The sequence below is a fragment of the Rhinatrema bivittatum genome, chromosome 5 (genome assembly GCF_901001135.1).
Source record: "Rhinatrema bivittatum chromosome 5, aRhiBiv1.1, whole genome shotgun sequence".
NCBI classification, from domain to species: domain Eukaryota; kingdom Metazoa; phylum Chordata; class Amphibia; order Gymnophiona; family Rhinatrematidae; genus Rhinatrema; species Rhinatrema bivittatum.
In genome coordinates, this window is record NC_042619.1 from 269,671,676 (window position 1) to 269,692,041 (window position 20,366).

At 45.6% G+C, this 20,366-nt stretch overlaps 1 protein-coding gene across 2 annotated transcripts in view; it reads left to right on the plus strand.

Annotated features, from left to right (window-relative positions):
• Positions 1 to 2,605: 2,605 nt before the first annotated feature.
• Positions 2,606 to 20,366, plus strand: part of NFU1 (NFU1 iron-sulfur cluster scaffold) — a 29,701-nt gene continuing 11,940 nt past the window's right edge. The window contains exons 1-4 of one of the 2 annotated variants that reach the window (XM_029604029.1): positions 2,606 to 2,797; positions 3,059 to 3,156; positions 5,406 to 5,541; positions 10,225 to 10,291. In XM_029604029.1, the coding sequence (XP_029459889.1) occupies positions 2,742 to 2,797; positions 3,059 to 3,156; positions 5,406 to 5,541; positions 10,225 to 10,291 (357 nt within the window). In that variant the 5' untranslated portion in view covers positions 2,606 to 2,741. The remainder of the gene's footprint in view (positions 2,798 to 3,058; positions 3,157 to 5,405; positions 5,542 to 10,224; positions 10,292 to 20,366) is intronic. The other variant, XM_029604030.1, reaches the window with a different exon arrangement.

A 20,366-nucleotide genomic window follows, 5' to 3' on the forward strand; every position in this document is an offset into this window, starting at 1 on the left:
GGTAACTCAACCATGGTACCTGATGCTTGGTCTTGTATGTATTTTATTTGGCAATCACACTCGCATTTTCTGTAAACAGTAGGTAATGTCACTCACATAACCTTTTGTACCTGCTATGACACCATCCAGTATTCCCCAGACTGCAGGATTTGAAATGTAGACAAATCTGCACCAAGCTTCTAGCTGTATGAGAGTGTGTTGCGTTTACAAGTCATGTGATTTTCACAAAACCCAGAATTTAAGTTGGACAATGAGGTAGGTGTCTCTGTGCAGCATATTTCATGAATTGTTAAACTGCCTCTGTCCTTTTCAGCTGTTTTAAGTCAAGTGATTACAGTACTGGTTCACTTAGATACACAGAAGTCATGGTCTGTAAGTTAGTCCAATTAAAAAGGTATTGCCTACAACTTTCACTAGTTATTTTTTAAGAAATCAAGGTAGAGAGGTTTTATTACTGATGGTCTGATGCTTATTATTAAGGGGTAAAGAAAAGCCACTATTGATCTAAGCACTCCAGCAAGCATGGCCCATAAAAAAACTAGAACAAAAATATATGGAATATGTACCAAAGAATGCACAATGTTTGCAGAAAGTATGTGGTGCATTTGCATGTGCAACCTGCATTATTATAACATGTTCATGCTTAGGTTGTTACCGCATAACAAGTAGTCCCTCCTAATATTTTGTATTTAGCAATATGAGATGAGAGCACAGCCGAAAAGGTGACTGCCCTAACCACACACTGTCTAGAATCAGCAAAGGATGGGGAAGAGAAATCTCAAATGTCCAATATCTTTGGCCTGGAGAGGTCTTTATTTGTAGTTTCGCAGATGTATCACATGGTCCCCTGACACAGACTGTGTTTCATACAACTGCTGTGAGTAGAACTAATCATTGCAATTTTGCAAATGTTTGACTGGTAAGGGCAGAGAGTATCTGACAATGGAGCCAAATGTTAATATACCTACCACCTTCATCAGTGAAAACAGCACTTTTTTTTTTTAAATAAATGTTTTTACACCCAGTTTCTATCACATTCAAAGGTTCAAACTCACATGGAGTAGTGACCATATTAGATGAAACAATTTATCCTCCAGTACATACACACTATAGACAAATCCTCTGCATTCAAAGTTTTGGATTTAAGGGTTTTTTGTGAAAGGCCCTCTTCCTCCCCAATGCTGCTTTTCTCGAGTAGGCCAAAATTGCAAGCCAGAAGCTGGTAAGATTGCAAGGAAATTAGAACAAAGGCTATCATGTTAGAATGAAACACCATAACATTGCTTCAGTTGTAACTCCATTCTACTTGTGTGAACGATATTGGAAATACCTCTGATTTGCAGACTACTGGGAGGTCTGTTATTGCACTCTTGCTTGTGAGCTGTACGTGCCTCATGGTCTTTATGAAGAAATATTCAGAGTTGAAAATTCATGTGCATTTTATCACAAACTCTCAATAAAAGAAAATGGTTCTGATTTGAATTCTGGTGTGAATTATTAATGGCTTGTTAAACAGTTTGGCTCCTTGTCTTTATTCCACAGCAGCGAAGTCTCATGCACTAGTGCCGATGTACATAAAATGTATTCACATGCACACGTATAACCAAGCAAAGCAGTAAACACGGATGGAGCTTTGGCACAGGAATGTAATAAATGGTAGCGGTCTGAGTAAATCAATTTAATGTAAATAGCACATTCTTCCACAAGGCAATTCGTTTAGAGACGGGTGCTTATTAAAATGATCAATGGGTATGCATACGTTCCCCGAAGGGTTTTTAAGGCGAGAGAGTGGGTGCGTTGCCCAAAAAGGGACGCATTCCCACACGAATGGTCACTGAAAAGTGTGCTCTTTGTACTATTCTGTCGCCGAGAGTCACGCCGCACTTGTGTCAGAACCACAAAACCCACCCCAATATCCAATAGCTCCAAACATGAAACTCTTGATATTTTCACACACTTTGTTGTACATTTCGACATGATACACATCCACTTGCCTTTATTAAGTTAAGCCGTAGCCACAGTGCTACTATGGCTGTGAATTTTCCTGATGCGGCTTCATCTAGCTTCGGTGAAGGTAGCTGCAGCGTGAACAGCTCAAAAGCTAAATTAAGTTGGTCCTGGTTATCTTTTCATTGCATGCATAGCACTAATTTCCCCTTTTACTACACCTCTCTATAATGTTTTTTTTCTTACGGTGAAGTTTAGTTCTCCAGCGTTGGCGAAAGAGCAACTTTATAATCCTAGTGGTGTGAAGCGACTGGATGCTGAACAACCTCATCCTTCCACTATTTCACCTTTTCTCGGTCTCAGCCTGAAGAGCAAGGGACCGGCCTCAAGGCTCAATCTTGGCCGAATAGAGGATTAAGCATATGCGTGAAACAGAACAACCCCATCCGTTCATCTATCCGTTATGGAGGTGAGATGCAATTGAAATTAACAATAGAGAATCACACCCTCCTTCCCAACACCTTCGGAGAAGGACTGCGGGACCACCACCCCCCGAGAGAGAAGCGGCCCCTGCCACGCCTGTACAGATAACTGCTGCTCCCCTCCTTCGCAGACACTGCAGAGCCACCCCGGCGCTGGCCTGTGCAGGTTCCTCTCCCGGCCCCTCTCGTTGCAGGGCGTTCTGCCCCTTCCGGGGTCATCGCGGTGCTTTGCTCGTCACGGCTCTCACGCAGGCATTGTTTCGGGCAGCTGCTGCTGCGCAGGGGGTCCTATTCGGAGGATAAACAGGAAATATGGCGGCGCTGCGACACTTGAGGATGGTGGCTTCCAAGTGGGTGAGGAGAGGCCGGTGAGTGGGTGGCCCTCTCCTCTCTCGCTTTAAACTTTCCATATTCTGACAGCAATGAGATTCCTCTCTTATGCTTAGCACATTATCTTTCACCCAACATATTTTGTGCGCTATTCTCCTGTCACCCACCCCCAAGCGTATATGCATGCAAAAGATGTATTATTGCACCCTCTCTCTTCTGTGGCAGTAGCAGCGTCCGTCTATAGCGTCGCTGACCAGGTGGCAGATCAATCTTTTTTTTTTTTTTTATCTGTTTTTAAGGGTTTGTCAGTGGCAGTTAAAAAACGAACTTCACTCAACAGCTAATCAGGTGGCACAAAGAAAACCTTTACATCCATCGATGGTGTTGTACAATCCAGGTAATGGCCAATTCTTGGAATAAAAAACGGGATTTGACCGGAATTTGACTTGGTATAGGGAATTTAAGTTCAAGTTCTTAATGTTACAAAATTATAAAAATAATTCATCAACCTTTTGAAGTTAGTGTCTGTGATCTCGAATGTATGAGTGGGTCTTAACAGATAATGATCAAAAGGTTTTGCTTCAGTTGCCCTTTATGACACCTCAGGGATTATTTTTATCAATGGAATAAGTAGTGCCATCCCCATCCGCCTATTCCCCGCTCATTGACTATCCAGCTATCTACTTAGCCAGACAAGTCACTCACAGGCCGATATAGTAAGGACGCGGTAGAAAAAGTGCGGCAGTGCTGGGCGCCCGCTCGTTTGCCACGCGCACAGTTCGGATCACATACCGCTCGATACAGTATTTAAATGGCATGCAAATGCAAGCCGCGTCCAAGAAGCGTCCATGATGTGCAATCCATTTTACTGTGTAGAGCGCTATACAGCGCCTATACAGTATCCTGGGTGCGCTGGTACCTGTCATTTCAAATGTCATTTCAAATGACATTTGAAATGACAGGTACCAGGAAGTGGATCCCAACTTTAAGCAAAAGAAAAGGATCAGAGAAGTATCAGCAAGACAATTCCCCTAGGGGAAAAAATACAATCAAATCAGACCAAAAGAAAAACGTATTAGGAAGGACCTGTTGTTTCCAAGCATAACCTAAACTCTTGCCTGCCCAACCTAAAATCCAACGCACTGGGAAAGCCACTCTTCAGATCGCAACTAATCCCATCACTGGAAGGACAAAAGATTTTTTTAAGCGTCCCAGTTCCTCTCTTCGCTATGTCAATGCATTCTCCTTTCCACTGCAATGCGAGCACTATTCTGAAAAATAACTTTCAAACCCAGGGTGGTGGAGCATTGTTGTGCTTGATAAAAACTGCACTCAACAGGATTGGGCAAACTTTCCCCCAGCCACCGCTCACCTGCTCTGGCCGCATCCATGGGTGCCGGTCTCCGGAGCAGCCCCAGTCCTCTCTCCCCTCCTCCCGGGGGCAGCCGGCGGTGAGAACAGCTTCAGCAGCCCGGGGCAGATTGGGCGCTCCCCATGCGAGGCGGCTTCCAGCAGCCCTCGCTGGCGATGGTGAATGAGCACACGCCGTGACCTCGGACGTCCAGCTGAGCGCTCGTGTCACGGCGTGCGTTCATGCGCCTTTGCTGCCATGAGCGCACGCCATGACCTCGGACGTCCAGCCGGGCGCTTAGGTCAAGGTGTGCGTTCATGCACCCTCGCCGGCGGGGCTGCTAGAAGCCACCTCGCATGGGGAGCACCCGATCCGCCCCAGGCTGCTGAAGCCGCTTTCGCTGCCGGCTGCCCCCGGGAGGAGGGGAGAGAGGACTGGGGCTGCTCCGGAGACCGGCACCCATGGACGTGGCCAGGGCAGGTGAGCGGGGGCTGGGGGAAAGTTTGCTCGATCCTGTTCTCATTGCAGTGGAAAGGAGAATGCATTGATATAGCGGAGAGAGGAACTGGGACGCTTAAAAAAATCTTTCGTCCTTCCAGTGATGGGATTAGTCGGGATCTGAAGAGTGGCTTTCCCAGTGCGTTGGATTTTAGGTTGGGCAGGCAAGAGTTTAGGTTATGCTTGGAAACAACAGGTGAGCGGGGGCTGGGGGAAAGTTTGCCTGAGCCTGGCTCCTCTAAAGGTCTTGTCCTGGGGGGTGAGGGGGTCGTTTGCCCGTGAAATTTCGTCTCTCTGACCTGACACTCCACACTAACACAGGGGTAAGGGTAGGCGGTAAATTAGCAGGTTAAACACGCGGCAAAACTGCAGGTTAAAAAGGCGATAATCGTGGCACACTTTACTGTATGGGAGGGAATAGCTAATCCGATCGTTTACATATCATATACATGCTGCGGGCGGAAAGGCTTACCCGTGGATTTAAAGAAGCGGTAAGGATGGGTTAAAAGGGATAGTGAATCGTGGGTTGGACTTACGCGGCCAAATTGTGGGTACAAAGCGGGTTAGAAGTAGGGTAACCGCAGCCGCGCTTTACTGTATCGGCCTGTTAACTGGCTAAGTGGCAGCCACTGAACATAGCTGGATATTGAGTGGCCACCAGTATAGGCCTTTGTGTAACTTTATTTTCTATAGAACTAGAACTCTGCTAGATAAAAACAAACCTATTTTGATTTGTGAAGTTACCAATAGCTGGAATGTAGTTTTTCATGACCTGGTTTCCTCCTATTTTCTTATAGTAAGATGCATGTTCATTCAAACCCAAGATACCCCAAATCCAAACAGCATGAAGTTCATTCCAGGAAGAACAGTCCTGGAGTCAAGCACTATGGATTTTCCTTCACCCGCTACTGCATATTGTTCACCTCTAGCCAGGTACTCTTTAAAAAAAGAAAAGTCAACATTTTTTTTTTTTTTTTATAATTCATGTTAAAGGGGCATTATCCATGTTTCTTTAAAATTATAAAGAAATGTCTTTTTTACTATTTTGTCAAGATGCACTTTAAGGCTTCATTTGAAGTTGCACAGATTGCTTCAAAGACATAGGTCTCATATTACTATAAAATACTCTTTATCATAGAAATCTCTGAAACTCAGAGGCGGTTCTATCATTAAGGAGGGTGAGCAAAAAGTGCCCCCAAAACATTCCTGCTGCAGACACCCGCAGTGCAATTTTAATTATGTGCCTGTGAGGTCCCCTGTTCTTCCCCCAGTATAGACAGAAAGAAGAGCTATGCTGGTACCTGAGATGACATGCCCATGGATTCCCAACCCCTACAAGCAGGAAGAGAAGAACTGCGGCAGCTCCAGAGGTGACATGCCCATGGGATTCCCAATCACCGTGGGCAGGAAAAGAATTCTGTGGAAAATGGGAGAAGGGAGGAGAGGCAAAGGAAGAGGAGTTGAATTGAGCTGATTGAGCGAAAGGGGAGGGGAATGTGCGAGAAGGGAGGGAAGGAAAGGCAAGGGAGTACGAGTGAGAGGAAAAGGGTGGGCAATAGAGAGGCAGCAAAAATGTTTTAGGTGGGGGGGTGGTGGTGTGGATGAGAGACTGCAGGGCCAGTAGAAAGACTAGGCAGCTGCTTAGAGTGCCACAGTTCTGGGTCTGGCACAGCAGTAACTCCTTGTTCTTTCAATCTGTGTGCACCTGGAAGAGGAAGCTGGATTGTGTGGGCCTGCACGGGTAGAAAGGAGAAGGTGTAATTTCTGCAAGTTGAAGGAACAGGAGCAGCGTTGGCCTTTGTAGCCAGAATAAAGGAACAGGAGCAGTGTCAGCCCATGCCTTGAGAGGAAAGATCCCATCAGCTGTATGGGCGGAAGATGGAGGCTGCGGCTGCTTGTGCGATCCAAAGCGGGAGAAGAGCATGTGAACATATGAGTGTGAGAATGAATATATGTGTGTTAGTGTGTGTATATGAGAGAAAGAGGGCAAAATGTTTATGCAGTCTCCCCCTTTCCCCACTAATCCATAACAATCTCAGGGCAACTGGAGATCAAATGTTTTTCCAAGGTCATGCTGGTGGTGGCAGCAGAACTGAGAGAGGATGGGATTCTAGAACACCCATATTTAGACAATTGGTTGATTCGGACCAAGTCTCTGGTGACTTGTAAGGTGATCTCCCTGTTTTAGGAGCTTGGTTGGGTGGTGAACCTAGCCAAGAGCAGTCTTCAGCCATCTTAGTCATTGGAATATCTGTGTGTGCAATTCAACACGAAGTAGGGCAAAGATTTTTTTCTTCCAGAAGCTCATATTCAAAAATTGATGTCTCAGGTGCATCTCTTGGTGAGCACATTATGCCTGACAGTGTGGTGCTATCTACAGGTTACCCAGGTTAATGGCAGCAACCCTGGAAGTGGTGCCGTGGGCAAGGATGCATATGCATCCACTTCAGCGCTCCCTGCTCTCTCGCTGGAACCCGCAATCTCAGGACTATTCGATTTGATTCCAGCTGTTAGTAGAAGTCTGCTTTTGCCTCCAGTGGTGGTTGCAAGTGGATCATCTGAGAGAGGGAGTTTCCCTGACATCGCTGGACTGGTTGGAACTCACGACAGATGTGAGCCTTTAAGGTTGGGGAGCTCACTGTCAGGAACTAATAACGCAAGAACACTGGAATACAGAGGAGTCTCTTTTGGAACATCAATTGACTGGAAGCCCGGGCGGTCCAGTTGGTGTGCTTGTAGTTCAGCAACAGGTTGCAGGGTTGAGCGGTCCGAATAATGTCAGACAACGCAACGATGGTGGCTTACAAGAGCCAGCAGGTATCACAAGAGAGAGACTAACTTATGGAATGAGCGGAAAGGCATCTTCAGGTGATTTCGGCATCACACGTTGCAAGAAAAGACAATGTAAGAGCAGACTTTCTCAGCAGGGAGAGTCTAGACCCAGGAGAATGGGTATTGTCAGAGAAAGCATTCCAGCTGATAGTAGACTGCTGGAGCCTTCCGTTTCTAGATCTGCTGGCAACTTCTCGCAAAGCGAAAGTTCCTTGATTTCTCAGTTTCTGGAGAGATCTGAAGTCTTTCGGTATTGATGCCCTTGTGCAGATCTGGCTGGAAGATAAGCTGCTGTATGCTTTTCCCCTGTGGCCCATGTTAGGCAAAATAGTTTGAAGGATCAAAGGTCACAGGGGGATGGTGCTCTTGGTGGCACCAGATTGGCCCAGAAGACCATGGTATGCAGATCTGCAAAGACTCCTGGTAGAACCCCCCCCCCCCCCCCTTTGTTTTCCGCCGCAGAGGAATCTGTTGCAGCAGGGGCCTATCCTTCACAAAGATCCAATTTGGTTTTGTCTTATGGTATGGCCCTTGCGAGGCCTGATTGTTGAAGCTTGGATATTCTTCTGCAGTGATTGCTACCATGCTATGAGCACGAAAGTTCTCCACTTCCTTAGCCTATGTGCAGATTTGGAGAAAGTTTGAGGCTTGGTGTGAAGATCGAGGGGTTCTTCCTCATTCAGTTAAGATTCCACTCATTTTGGAATTTCTGCAGGATGGGTTAAATAAAGGGTTGACCCTTAATTCCTTGAAGGTACAGGTAGCGGCTCTTGCCTATTTCAGGGGCCAGATGAATGGTGAATCCTTATCTCATCCTGATGTGGCCCGCTTCTTGAGGGGAATGAAAAATCTTCGTCCTCCCTTGTGATTACTGCTTCCTTTGTGGAGGCTTAACCTGATGTTGGATTTCTTGGCGGGCCCTACATTTCAACCGCTGGATAGCCTTTCTTTGCGGTTACTAACCTTGAAAACAGAGTTTCTGGTGGCGATTTGTTCTGCATGTCGAATTTCTGAGCTGCAGGCCTTGTCTTTCCGGAGCCGTTCCTTTGGGCGATTCCAGGAGCGATATACCTGCGTACTGTTCCTTCATTTTTTCCTAAAGTGGTCTCGGATTTTCACTTGAATCAGTCCATTTCCTTGCTGTCCTTGGATAAGGAAAGAGATGCGGAAGAATATCGCCTGTTGAGTCCATTGGATGTCAAGAAACATGTCGTGAGGTATCTGGAGGTTTCTAAACTTTTCAGAAAGACGGATCACCTGTTTGTCCTTCATGGTGGAGGTAAACAGGGTGAGCCGGCTTCGCGGGCTACAGTAGCTCGCTGGATTAAGAAGGTGGCCACGGCCGCATATGTGGCTGCTGAAAAGCTGTTGCCTACTCAGGTTAGGGTTCAGGCAGTGTCATGGGCGGAGGTAGATTGTTGTCTTCCGTCAACATTTGCCGAGCTGTGACATGGTCCTCCTTTTCCAGGTATTATCGTCTGGATGTGCAGGCCTGGGAGGACGCAGTCTTTGTACGTGTGGTGTTGACTGACCACAGGCAGCCTCCCATCCTATTTGGGAGTAGCTTGGGTACATCCCACTGGTCCTGAATCCATCCATCCATGTGCTAGGAAATGATGGATTCAGCTTCCCGCCCTTGGCTGCCGAATGATTGTGTGATAGTCCTCCTGTGTGCCTAAGTGTTCCAGGGGATTACTGGTAAGTGTTCATCCAGTTACTAGACTAGTTTGCATACATTCTTGCCTGAGTTCAGTGTTGCCTGTTGGCTGAGTATTGAAATGGCTATCTGTTTTTAATCAAGTTTTTGCTAGTCTGTCCACAGTTGCTTTTGAAGAGAACACTGGCAGGCTGATGTCACTGCAGGGGTGTTTATGCTGTGACATCAGTTTGCTCCATCTCCATCTGCTGGTAGAGGTGCATAACCCACTGGTCCTGAATCCATCTATCCACCTTAAAGAAAAGGAAATTATCAGGTAAGTAGTAATTTCTCATTACCTCAGAAGACTGTACTTAAAATGTCCTTTGGCATGTAAAATCTTTTATTGTAAATGTGTAATTTGTTAATTGTGTGGTGGGGAAATGCAAGGCTGTAAGGTTCACCTAGAGCTCTGGCTTACATGGACCCTTCACGATTCACCCGTCTCCAGCTTCCCCAAGTGGCAAATGCTGGGAAAGGGTGTGCGGCAGTTGGAGGGATTCCTGGGAGAGTGGAAAGGTAGTCAGCTTCCTAGAATTATTATTCATAATTTGTCACTCTTCTGGGAACTCTGCCTCCTGCCTGCCCCCTTCTCCAGCATTTCAAATTGACAAAAAGGCAAACCACCCCCTTTGCACTCGTGCTAATTTGACCTGCACCTTGCCTGGGGGAGTGTTATCTATTTCCTTTCCTCAGGCAGCAGATTGTCTTGAGCCACCCATGCTGAAACTTATGAACATTCTTTCTGTTACGGGATCCTTGAGGCGAGATTAATCAATTTAACAGGGCTTCCTTGTGGAGCCTGCTAGCTTTTTCCAGAATTCTGTTTTATTGGAGAGGAAGTAGCAACAAAATGAAAAATGTTTTAGTTCAAATTGTATTAATGTAAACCATTCATATTATAAGTGTAATAGGGAGTGTAGATGTTTAATTTGAGAATAGTACTTGGTTACAATTATGGTCACTGTGGGCTGTACTATTTGATTATTGTCTAATTGTCTTAAAATCACCAACAAGAAATAAGAGGCTGCAAACAACTCATCTTCATGGTTATATGATGGTTTAAGTTTGAAACTTTATTTTTGTAGGCAGTTATTCCGGATTGAAGGAGTTAAAAGTGTCTTCTTTGGACCCGACTTTATCACTATCACAAAGGTCAGTAGAATCTTGTCCCTCTAAAATAATAATTCCTCTTCATTCAGCCAGACCAGTTCAGACACATGGGTTTATGCTTCCTAACCAGCAGATGGAGACGGAGACTAACAGACTTGCTGGCAAACTGATCTCAGCCTGACAATATTCTCTATCTTCAGCAGGTGTAGGCAAACATCCTGTGCTGTGAGCTGAGGCCTGGTTAAGAAGTTAGAGATTTAGATGAACAATTCCTGAAGTGAAAATCTTGTACTTCTCCCTCAGTTGAGCAAAGCCAGTTTATTGGTTCTTTCCAGCTACAATTGCTGGAATTTACCCCTCTTCCCCCTCATGCCGCCCTTCTCCTGAGCCTTGTGGCTGTGCTTGGTTCCTGCATGTTGTGAAATCAGTTTGGGGAAAAAAAAGGAAAGAAAAAACCTGAAAGTAGAAGAATGGTTTGTTGTTTGAGAGTGAGGCATAGTTATTGGGGATTTTTCTCTCTCTGTGGTGTGGTTGGGAATTGTGGGCTGAGGTAGTAGGGGAGGAAATGCTGGTATCTCTTCAGGAGTGCAGGAAATGCTTGATAGTTTGCAGCATATGTGGATCGTGTCATCAGGCAGTGGGAGGGGAAGCTTCTTTAAATCTCGAGAGGAGGAGAAGGAGATGGCAGCATGCGGAGCCATCTGTCTTGGGGAAGGAGTGTGGCAGCAGTGCATCGGCAGAGTTGTCTGCAGACCATTCCCACCAGTCCTCTTGCTGCTGTGGCAGGAATAGCGGCCATACTGGAACCGCAAGAAGGAAGCAGCTCTGAGTGAGGTCCTCCTACGCTGGTTCTGGTGGTCTCGGATACTGCAGTGATCCGGTTCACAGCCCCTCAGGGAGGAGCTCTGAGAGGAGCAGCTTCTTTTTCTTCAAGTGAAGATGTGATTGCTTTCTCTTCCTGGATTCTTATTTCTACTGAAGTTGTGAAATGTTTGCATTGTCTTTTTTTTTTTTCTTTTTCTTTAGAGCTGAGCGTAGCTCTGGGTTTCTCTCCAGTAGGAACCTCTCCTCCTGAGAAATTAGAGCAGAAGAAAGGAGCATTGGGAGGAGAGGAAGTCTTGTGGTTTTGGTTCTGTCACTTTTACATCTTAAGGATTTAAGGGGAAGTGTCAGGGAGGGGGGGAATGTTCCCCTAGGGAAGAGGATGTTTCAGCTTTGGCTTAGTTGTTCCACAAAGAGGATCTTTCTTCCATAATTACACAGTCCCTAAGGATGCTAAACATAGCGGAAGAAAAAGGAGTCTGTTAACTCTGAAGAAGATGAATTTAAGGTTACCATCCAAAGTGTTTCCAAGGATTTTAGCTGAATGTAATTGATACCCCAGAGATAAAATTTAAAGGGGGTAAGACTTTGGCAAGGCTGTATCCCCTCCTAGTTCAGGAAAGGGAAAGCTGAACATTCCTAAGTTAGATGTTCTCATTTGTGCTGCCACTATGACTATTATTCCTGTGGAAGGGAAGCTCTATCCTCAAGGATGCTGAGGATAGGAAGATAAAGGCTGTGCTTAAACAGGCAGCTGAGGCTGCTGGTTTGCTGCTGCATGCTGCTGTGTGTAGTGGTAGTGTTGCTAGTGCAGGATTGTGCTCATCTGCACACCGTATTGGATCTGCAAGGTGGATGGGTGCCCTAGTTGGGGGGGTTCCCATTGGGATTATCTTATTTTTCATTCACTTTTCACTCCCAGTTTGCACAGACTTCGAATAAATGACTAACACGGGTTTGAAATTGTATACATGGAATGTCTGTGGTATCAATTCCCCAATCAAAAGATCCAAAATACTGACTACATTGCAGAGGAAAAACACGGATATTGCATTTTTACAGGAAACACATTTAGATGATAGAGAACCCGCAAACTTCTGCAGAAATTGGGTGGGGGAGGTCCACTATGCCTCGGCTACCACCAAATCAGCTGGAGTGGCGATACTTATTGGTAAACATGCGCCTATTGCAGTTAAACACAAGATCAAAGACCCAGAGGGGTGTTACCTTATTCTAGTTGCGGAAGTCCATCAACGGACGTATGTGTTCTATAATCTTTACGCCCCCAACACCCCCGGATTGACTTTTTTTCGTCAGGTGTACCGGCTATTAGCAGCTTTTACAGACCATGTCCTTATTTTGGGGGGAACCTTAATATACTTCAAGATAGCTCGCTTGTCAGGGACCAAATCCTTGGAAGACGCCTGCCTTCTGATAATGGAGTTCTTTTCCTTGAAAGATCTTTGCAACTGACAGATGTTTGGATGCGTTACACCCCACTGCACGGGAATATACACATATTTCTTGTGCCCATAGCATGCAAACACGCCTAGACTATCTTCTAGTAAGTAGACACCATTTCTTTGCAGTCCAAGAAGCCCATATAGATGACCTTATTATCTCGGACCATGCACCGGTTGGGTTGACTCTCTCAGATTTTTCTACACGTCCCTCTGATGCCATTTGGCGGTTCCCATACTTTATGTCAGATGATTGTCACTTCAAGGATTTTCTCTGAGAAAAATGGGCGGAGTATTCCCTCTTTTATGACATACATAGAACAGACCCAGAACTATTTTGGTATACTGCAAAAGCAGTTTTACGAGGGGACATCATTGCATATATGGCCCGGCGCCGGAAAGTGAGAGACAAGCAAATCCTGTCTCTTGGCCCGCAACTGCGGCGAGTGGGAGCCACCCTCTCACGTGTCAACTCCCAAGTTAATCATGATAATTTTAGGTCCATACAGGGTGCCCTTAACACCTTGATTCATCAACGAGCGAAAAAAAGTTTAGCATGCTATCAGCACAAGTTGTTTCAATATGGCAATAAGCCTGGTAGACTTATGGCTAATCTCAAGGTTCATGCTGCAAAACAGCAATAAGGAATGGAGCAGGTCAGCCCACTTCAGACTCTGCCCAAATTTTGCAAATTTTCAAATCTTTTTACGCATACCTTTATAAAGCTGGACACGGAGATTTAGAGGGTTGTGACCGGTTCCTATTTACATTATCATTACCTCGCTTGACAAAGGAGCAAGTCGAAGGGCTAAATAGACCTATAACAGAGGGTGAAGTTAGGCAAACCATCCGAACAGCTAAATGTTATAAGGCCCCCGGCCCGGACGGATATACGGCCAAATTTTACCACACTCTCCTTGATTCAGTAGTTACCCCGTTGACTAAGACCTTCAATGCTCTCATCGAGAGAGGCTCGTACCCCCCGCACTCGAATATTGCCCATGTCTCCCTGATTCCGAAACCTGGGAAGGACCCCATGGAGGCTGCCTCTTATTGACCCATTTCCCTTTTGAATCAGGACCAAAAATTATTAGCTAAAATATTGGCTGATCGTTTGGCTCCCTTACTTCCAGCTTTGTACAGCCCGGACAGTGGGGTTTGTCCGCAAGCGATACGCCCTTACAAATATTAGGAAAATATTGGTGGCAATGGCGTTGTGTCACCTGATGGATATGCCCTATCTAGCCATCAGCTTTGATGCCGAAAAGGCTTTTGATAGGGTGGACTGGGCATATCTGTCCTGTATACTTGACTATATGGGGTTTGAGGGTTACTTTCATGATGCCATAAAACTTCTCTACACAGCCCTGTGGCGAAGATTGTGGCCAATGGAGTGACATCGGAGGAATTCCAGGTGGGCAGAGGCACTAGGCAGGGATGTCCCCTCTCCCCGTTATTATTTCTTCTGCAATTAGAGCCACTTTTGCTTGCCATTCAGGGCCACAGAAAGGTGAAAGGAGTGAGGTTCCAAAATGAAACCTTCAAATATGCCGCATTCGCGGATGATATTCTAGTATTCCTTACGGACCCTGCCCCTTCCCTTTCCACGCTATTAGCGCTTTTCGATGAGTTTGGCTCCTTTTCGGGCTTAAGCTAAACAGGGAAAAATCAGAAGCTTTAGTGTTCCCGGTGACACTCAGGGAGACATGGGAGGGATCTTTCCCACTATTGTGGCCTCAGGACAGCATTAAGTATTTAGGAGAGATTATCCCTTCCCAATTGACTCAGATTTACAAGTTAAATGTTACTCGACTTATGGCCCGCACACAAGAAAAATTACAGCTGTGGAAGTCCCTTCCTTTATCTCTGAGTGGGCGGATCAATCTGTTCAAAATGACCATACCGCCTCAATGGCTTTATCTTTTCCAAAATGTGCCTATTGCTTTGACTTGAGCGGACTTGATCACCCTAGAGCGGTCTTTGAGGGCCTTCCTGTGGCGAGGGAAAAAGGCGAGAATACCACTCAATTTCTTAAAACTCAGGTGGGGGAGGGGGACATGAGTGCCCCGGACATTGGGGTGTACAATGTAGCTAGTAATCTACGGATAGTACGGGATTGGGTGATGGGAAGCTCCTCCTGGGTAAATCTGGCAGCAGAGCAAACGCTATTGGGCTCGTTGGGTTTGATGTACGTGTTGCAGGCGGATGCTAGGCACGTAAGGGTTCCGGGTGAACTCCGTATGTTGATAGCCCCAATTAGGCAAGCATGGAGATCACTTACCTGCTCTTTAGCTGTTCTGAAGCTTTGTGCATATTTGATGCCATTAAGGGGAACCCGGAGTTTACTCCCGGATCTCACACAGTAGGATTTCAGCATTGGTTTGCAAAGGGGATTACCCACTTGGGTCATGTCTTGGATGCGCAGGGAATATTGCTTCCGTGGTTGGAATTAAAAGACCTATATGGCCTGTCAGGGATACAAATATACTCCTATTTGCAACTTCATCACTATGTACAATCCTTGCCAGCTGAGAGCGTACAGGCGGCAGTATTTCATAAAATAGAAGAGTTCTTGTCTCTTGGGCGGTCTCGCCCACCCTCCCTCTCTAAATACTATAAACAGTTGACAGTGCGGAGTGGACAGGATCCTTGCTTATTATTACTGGGTAGATTGGAGACTGAGATTCATTTCCAATTATCTGGAGATATCCTTAAATCAGGATTCCGCTCCATTGCGGCAGTAACAACTAATATTTACTATAGAGAAATGCAATATAAATTTTTATGGAGGGCTTATGTCTCTACTACTGTAGCCTACCACTCTCAGTTATTACCCTTGCCAATGTGTGGGAAGTGTCATGCGCAGGAGGGGTCGCTGTCTCATCTGTTTTGGGATTGTGTGTACATCAAGAAATTTTGGGTTTGGGTTTTATCTTTTCTCAATGACTTATTAGATATCTCTGTACCGCTCTCACCGAGGGTTCTGTTATTTGATTATTTCCCCACAAAAGTTGTAAGAAGTGCCTATACCTGCATTTTCTTCAAGAAGGTGTGCTATGTGGGGACAAAAATGATTTTGTTACAGTGGAAGGAAGCTACCTCACCGTCCTATTGGCAATGGCGCAACCATCTCCATCGTCTACTACATATGGAATCCCTCACGGCGAAGATATCTCCGCTTCACAAACAAACCTTTTTGAAGGTCTGGGAGCCATACATTCAATCTCTGCAACATAAAGCTCGAAGCTTGATCCTCAATAATGTTTGACTGTGTTATCCTTTAACATGGCTTGATGGATAAATTTATCTTATTATTGTTTTTGGACTGATGACGGACACCTTGGTCGGGTTAAGACCCTCGGATGGGGGGGGGGGGGGGGAAGGAGGGAAAAAAGGGGGATTTCAAGGGAAGAGGAGGGGGGGACAGTGAACACTGGGGGGACAATAACTTGTTTGTCTCTTTGCCCGGTGGGTACTGCAGAATCACGGTGCTCACTGTGGAAGTTGTACATGTTCTACTTGAACCAATAAAAACAATTATACTCAAAAAAAAAAAAAGACGGTTACGCATTAGAATTTGCTTGGCTCGTTCGCGACTTGTTTCTAGTTTCTCCCTGCGGGTCATTGGAAAAGCATTGGGCGGTCCGATTACAGGTTACAGACCTTAGGAGTGGTGGTTCCAGTTCCGAAGAGCGAACGAGGCAAAGGTCTGTATTCTATCTACTTCGTAGTTCCAAAGAAAGAAGGTTGTGCTGGCTCAGTAAGAAATATACGAATTTCCCTCATCCAGACAGCTGACTCCTCCCCTTAATCAGTCAACAGGCAAAGATCTTTTAAGTCTAAAATATTTATTGCACAGATAATTTTCATTATTCACAATTGTTGCTTCCAAACGTATATATATGCCCCAGGCAGAGATCTTTGTAGCTGGAGGTAGGCAGGAGAAGGGAGATGGAGTTTCTTGGGATTCAGGATGAGAAGACAAGGGTTTCTGAAGCTGATTAGTCTTTAAAATTAAAGCGATGAGGAGAGGTGTAAAAAAGCTAATTGTATTTCAGAGGCTGCAGGCACTTCTAGCCCTTAAGCAGCATGGCTTGGACTGACTAACAGTCTTGGGAAGTGATTATAGGAATCATCCCAACAAGCTGGGGCTAGAGGGCGAGATCCAATGGTAGTGAGCCTAGGATCCATGTGACTCAGGGGGGTCATGAAGGGCAGTTCCTTGAGTCTTCTTAAGTGCCTTATTGTCTCAAGTTAGATTGAGAGGGCACGCAGACCCTTCCCAATGAGAGAAGTGGGGGGGGGGGGGGGGGAGTTTCTCTTAAAGGCAAAACTCCTCTTAAAGGCAGGGCTCACAGGTTTTTTATCATGGGTTACAAATAAAGGCTGTACTAGGCACAGTTAAACTGCAATGTATATACAGATACCAAAATGTACCCACTGCTGGGGACAGAACAAAGGTTCTTTCTGCCCCATTCTGGATTTAAAATGGGTAAATGTGGCGCTAAAGGTCCCGAGGTTTCGGATGGAAACTCTGCGGTCGGTAATTGCAGCTGTGCGCAAGGACGAGTTCCTGGCTGCTTTGGATCTCCTTGGGGGGTTCTTCTGATGCTAGTCCGATATCTGTTGGCTTTGCAGGTTCTCAGAGCTTGGGATTTTTTGCAGGTTCTTGGCTCGATGGCCTCAACGCTGGAGTTGGTGCCGTTGGCTTTTGTGCATATGAGACCGCAACAGAGAGCTCTGTTGGCACAGTGGAATCCGTTGTCAGAGGAGTTTCATATGTCCGTCTTGCTCAATGGTCATGTGTGGGACAGTTTAGCTTGGTGGCTGCAGTCATCCAATCTGTTCCATGGGGTCGATCTGGAGGTCCTGGATTGGGTAATTCTTACTATTGATGCCAGCCATTCTGGTTTGGGAGCAGTATGCCAGCAACAATCGGCCCAGGGCATTTGGTCAGCGGAAGAAACCTCTTGGTCTATCAGTTGCTTAGAGGCCAGAGCAATGCGGTTAGCGTTGATTGTTTTTCTACCTTTTGGTTCAAGGCCGTTCGGTGAGGGTCTTGTCGGACAATGCGACGACTGTGTCATATTTCAATCAGCAGGGAGGAATCAAGAGTCATGCGGTGGCCCAGGAGGCCTAGGGGTGATTTCTTTGGGTAGAGCAGCACTTGATTCAGATAGTAGCATCTCGTATCATAGGGGTAAAAAATGTCCAAGCAGGTTTTCTAAGTCGCACAACGCTAGATCCAGTTGAGTGGGAGTTGTCCAAGGCAGCGATGCAGCTCATCCGAGAGATGTGGGGCTCATCTCAATGCACAATATCTCGTTTTTTCAGTCGAAGACGGGAGTACGGGGCCAAAGGGGTTGACGATCTGGTAATACCCTGGCCTCAGGGAGTTCCTCTTTACATAGTTCCCCCTTCTTTGCTGATAGGCAAAGTGTTACATTGGATAGAGAAACACTTGGGAGAAGTGGTTTTGGTAGCCCCGAAGTAGCCTCGTCTGCCGTGGTTCGCGAATCTGGTCAACATGGCAGTGGATAGACCATTATGCTTCAGTCATTTTCCTCATCTTCTTTGGCAGGGCCCCATATTTTCAGACCAAGCAGATCACTTTTGTCTAGCGGCCTGGCTTTTGAGAGGTGGCATTTGAGACAAAGAGGGTACCCAGAGGCGGTCATAACTACTCTTCTGCAAGCTAGATGGACATCAGTTTTGTTGTCATATATCCGAGGCATGGTGTATAACTAACGGGGTAAGGCCTTATGGTCTTCAGTGTCACAGGATTTATCTTTCCTTCAAGAAGGTTTGATCAAAGGCCTAGCTTTCAACTCCCTCAGAGTACAAGTAATGGCTCTGGCTTGTCTGCATGGTAGAGTTGAGGGACATACATTTTCCTCTCATCCCAATGTGGTTCGATTTTCTTCAGGGGTTAAGAATTTGTGCCCTCCGGTTAGAGTTTGAAAATCCTGGAATCTTAATCTTGTTCTCCGAGGTTTGTGTGAGCCACCCTTTGAACCTCTCTGCAGAGCGACTCTTAAAGATTTGACCTTGAAGGTTGTTTTCCTGGTAGCCATTTGTTCTGCGAGGAGAATCTCTGAGTTGCAAGCTTTATCTTGCCGCGATCCATTCCTTCAGATCTCTGACTCAAGTGTCCTTGCGGATGGTTCCCTCATTTCTTCCCAAGGTGGTATTGGCTTTTCATGTTGATCAAACGGTGGAGCTTCTGGCTTTCCTGGAATTGGATGCTTCTGCGCCTTATGCACGGGAGCTTAAGCTGTTGGACGTCCGTAGGACTTTGCTGAGGTATCTCAAGTTAACAAATAATTTTAGGAGATCTGATCATCTGTTCATTTTATGGAGTAGTGCGAAGAAAGGTACCCAGGTTTCCAAAGCTACCATTGCAAAATGGCTTAAGGAGGCTATTGGGTCGGCATACATTCTCAAAGGCTGTCAGGTGCCTGAAGGTTTGAGGGCTCACTCTACACGTTCTCAGGCAGCCTTGTCGGCAGAGGCCCAGTTGGTTTCACCACAGGAAATTTGTAGGAGGGCGACTTGGAACTTGCCACATACTTTTGCAATGCACTACTGTTTAGATGTAGGGGATCTGGAGTCTCGGTCTTTTGGCAAGAGTGTCTTGCGAGCAGGACTCTCCAAGTCCCACCCTAAGTAGGGAGCTTTGGTACATCCCAGGAGTTTGGACTGATCTGGATATGTACAGGGGAAAGGAAAATTAGTCATTACCTGCTAATTTTTGTTTCTGTAGAACCACGGATCAGTCCAGAACCTGCCTGATCTATGGAGATGGAGAGTCGTCCACTCAGCTATAATCATCTTGGTACAGATTTTTAAGGTTATGGAATACAGACTTGGAAGACTTTTTTCAAGGTTTTACAAGGTTTGCAAGTGTTTTGTGCTTGGGTACAGATCAATACTGAGGAATTGCAGGTGGCACCAGGGATTATGAAGCAGTGTCTCCATCTGCTGGCAGGGATGAATAAACCCAGGATCCGTGGTACTACAGGAACGAAAATTAGATTGTAAGAACCAATTTTCCTGTATGTTAAAGTCTGTACCATGTTAGACTGGATGGAGAAGCATGTAAAAGGGCTCTCTGCTGCTCATATAGCAGGAATAGAGACTTCTTTAGTTGCAATAGACAAAGATATAGTTGTTCTCTTGGACATTCAGCTTGGAAAAGAGATGGCTCAGGGGGGATATGATAGAGTTTTTATAAAATCATGAGAGGACTAAAATGGATAAATGTGAATTGGTTAGTTACTCTTTCAGATAATACAAAGACTAGGGGGGCACTTTATGAAGTTAGTAGGGGAATTTGATAAGAGTTGGCCCTTAACTCTCTAAAGGTGCAGGTAGCAGCCTATTGCCTGTTATAGAGGCCGATTGAGGGGCAGACTCTTATCTCATCTGGATGTATCTCGTTTCCTTCAGGGAGTGAAGCATATTTGGCTTCCAGTGAGAGAATCACACCTACCTGGAATCTGAATTTAGTACATCAAATCCAAAAAATTTTCCACTCGAAAGTGTGATTCCAAACACTGTTAGATACAAAAACAAACACCCTCATTGAACATCAAACGTGGGGGTATCAATATGTGGCCTGATATGAAACTACCAACCCTTTCCATATTAAGATTTTTTGGATAAAGTTTCAGCTTTTCTAGATTGTGATGAATTGTTTGTATATTGAATTTTGTTAATTTTTGTGTTGTTCGATGAGGGTGTTTTGTTTTTGTATCTAATCGAGTTTGGAATCTGAATTTGGCATGGGCATACCTGGTTGGTCATCCATTTGAGTTGCTTACTTTTAAGACAGT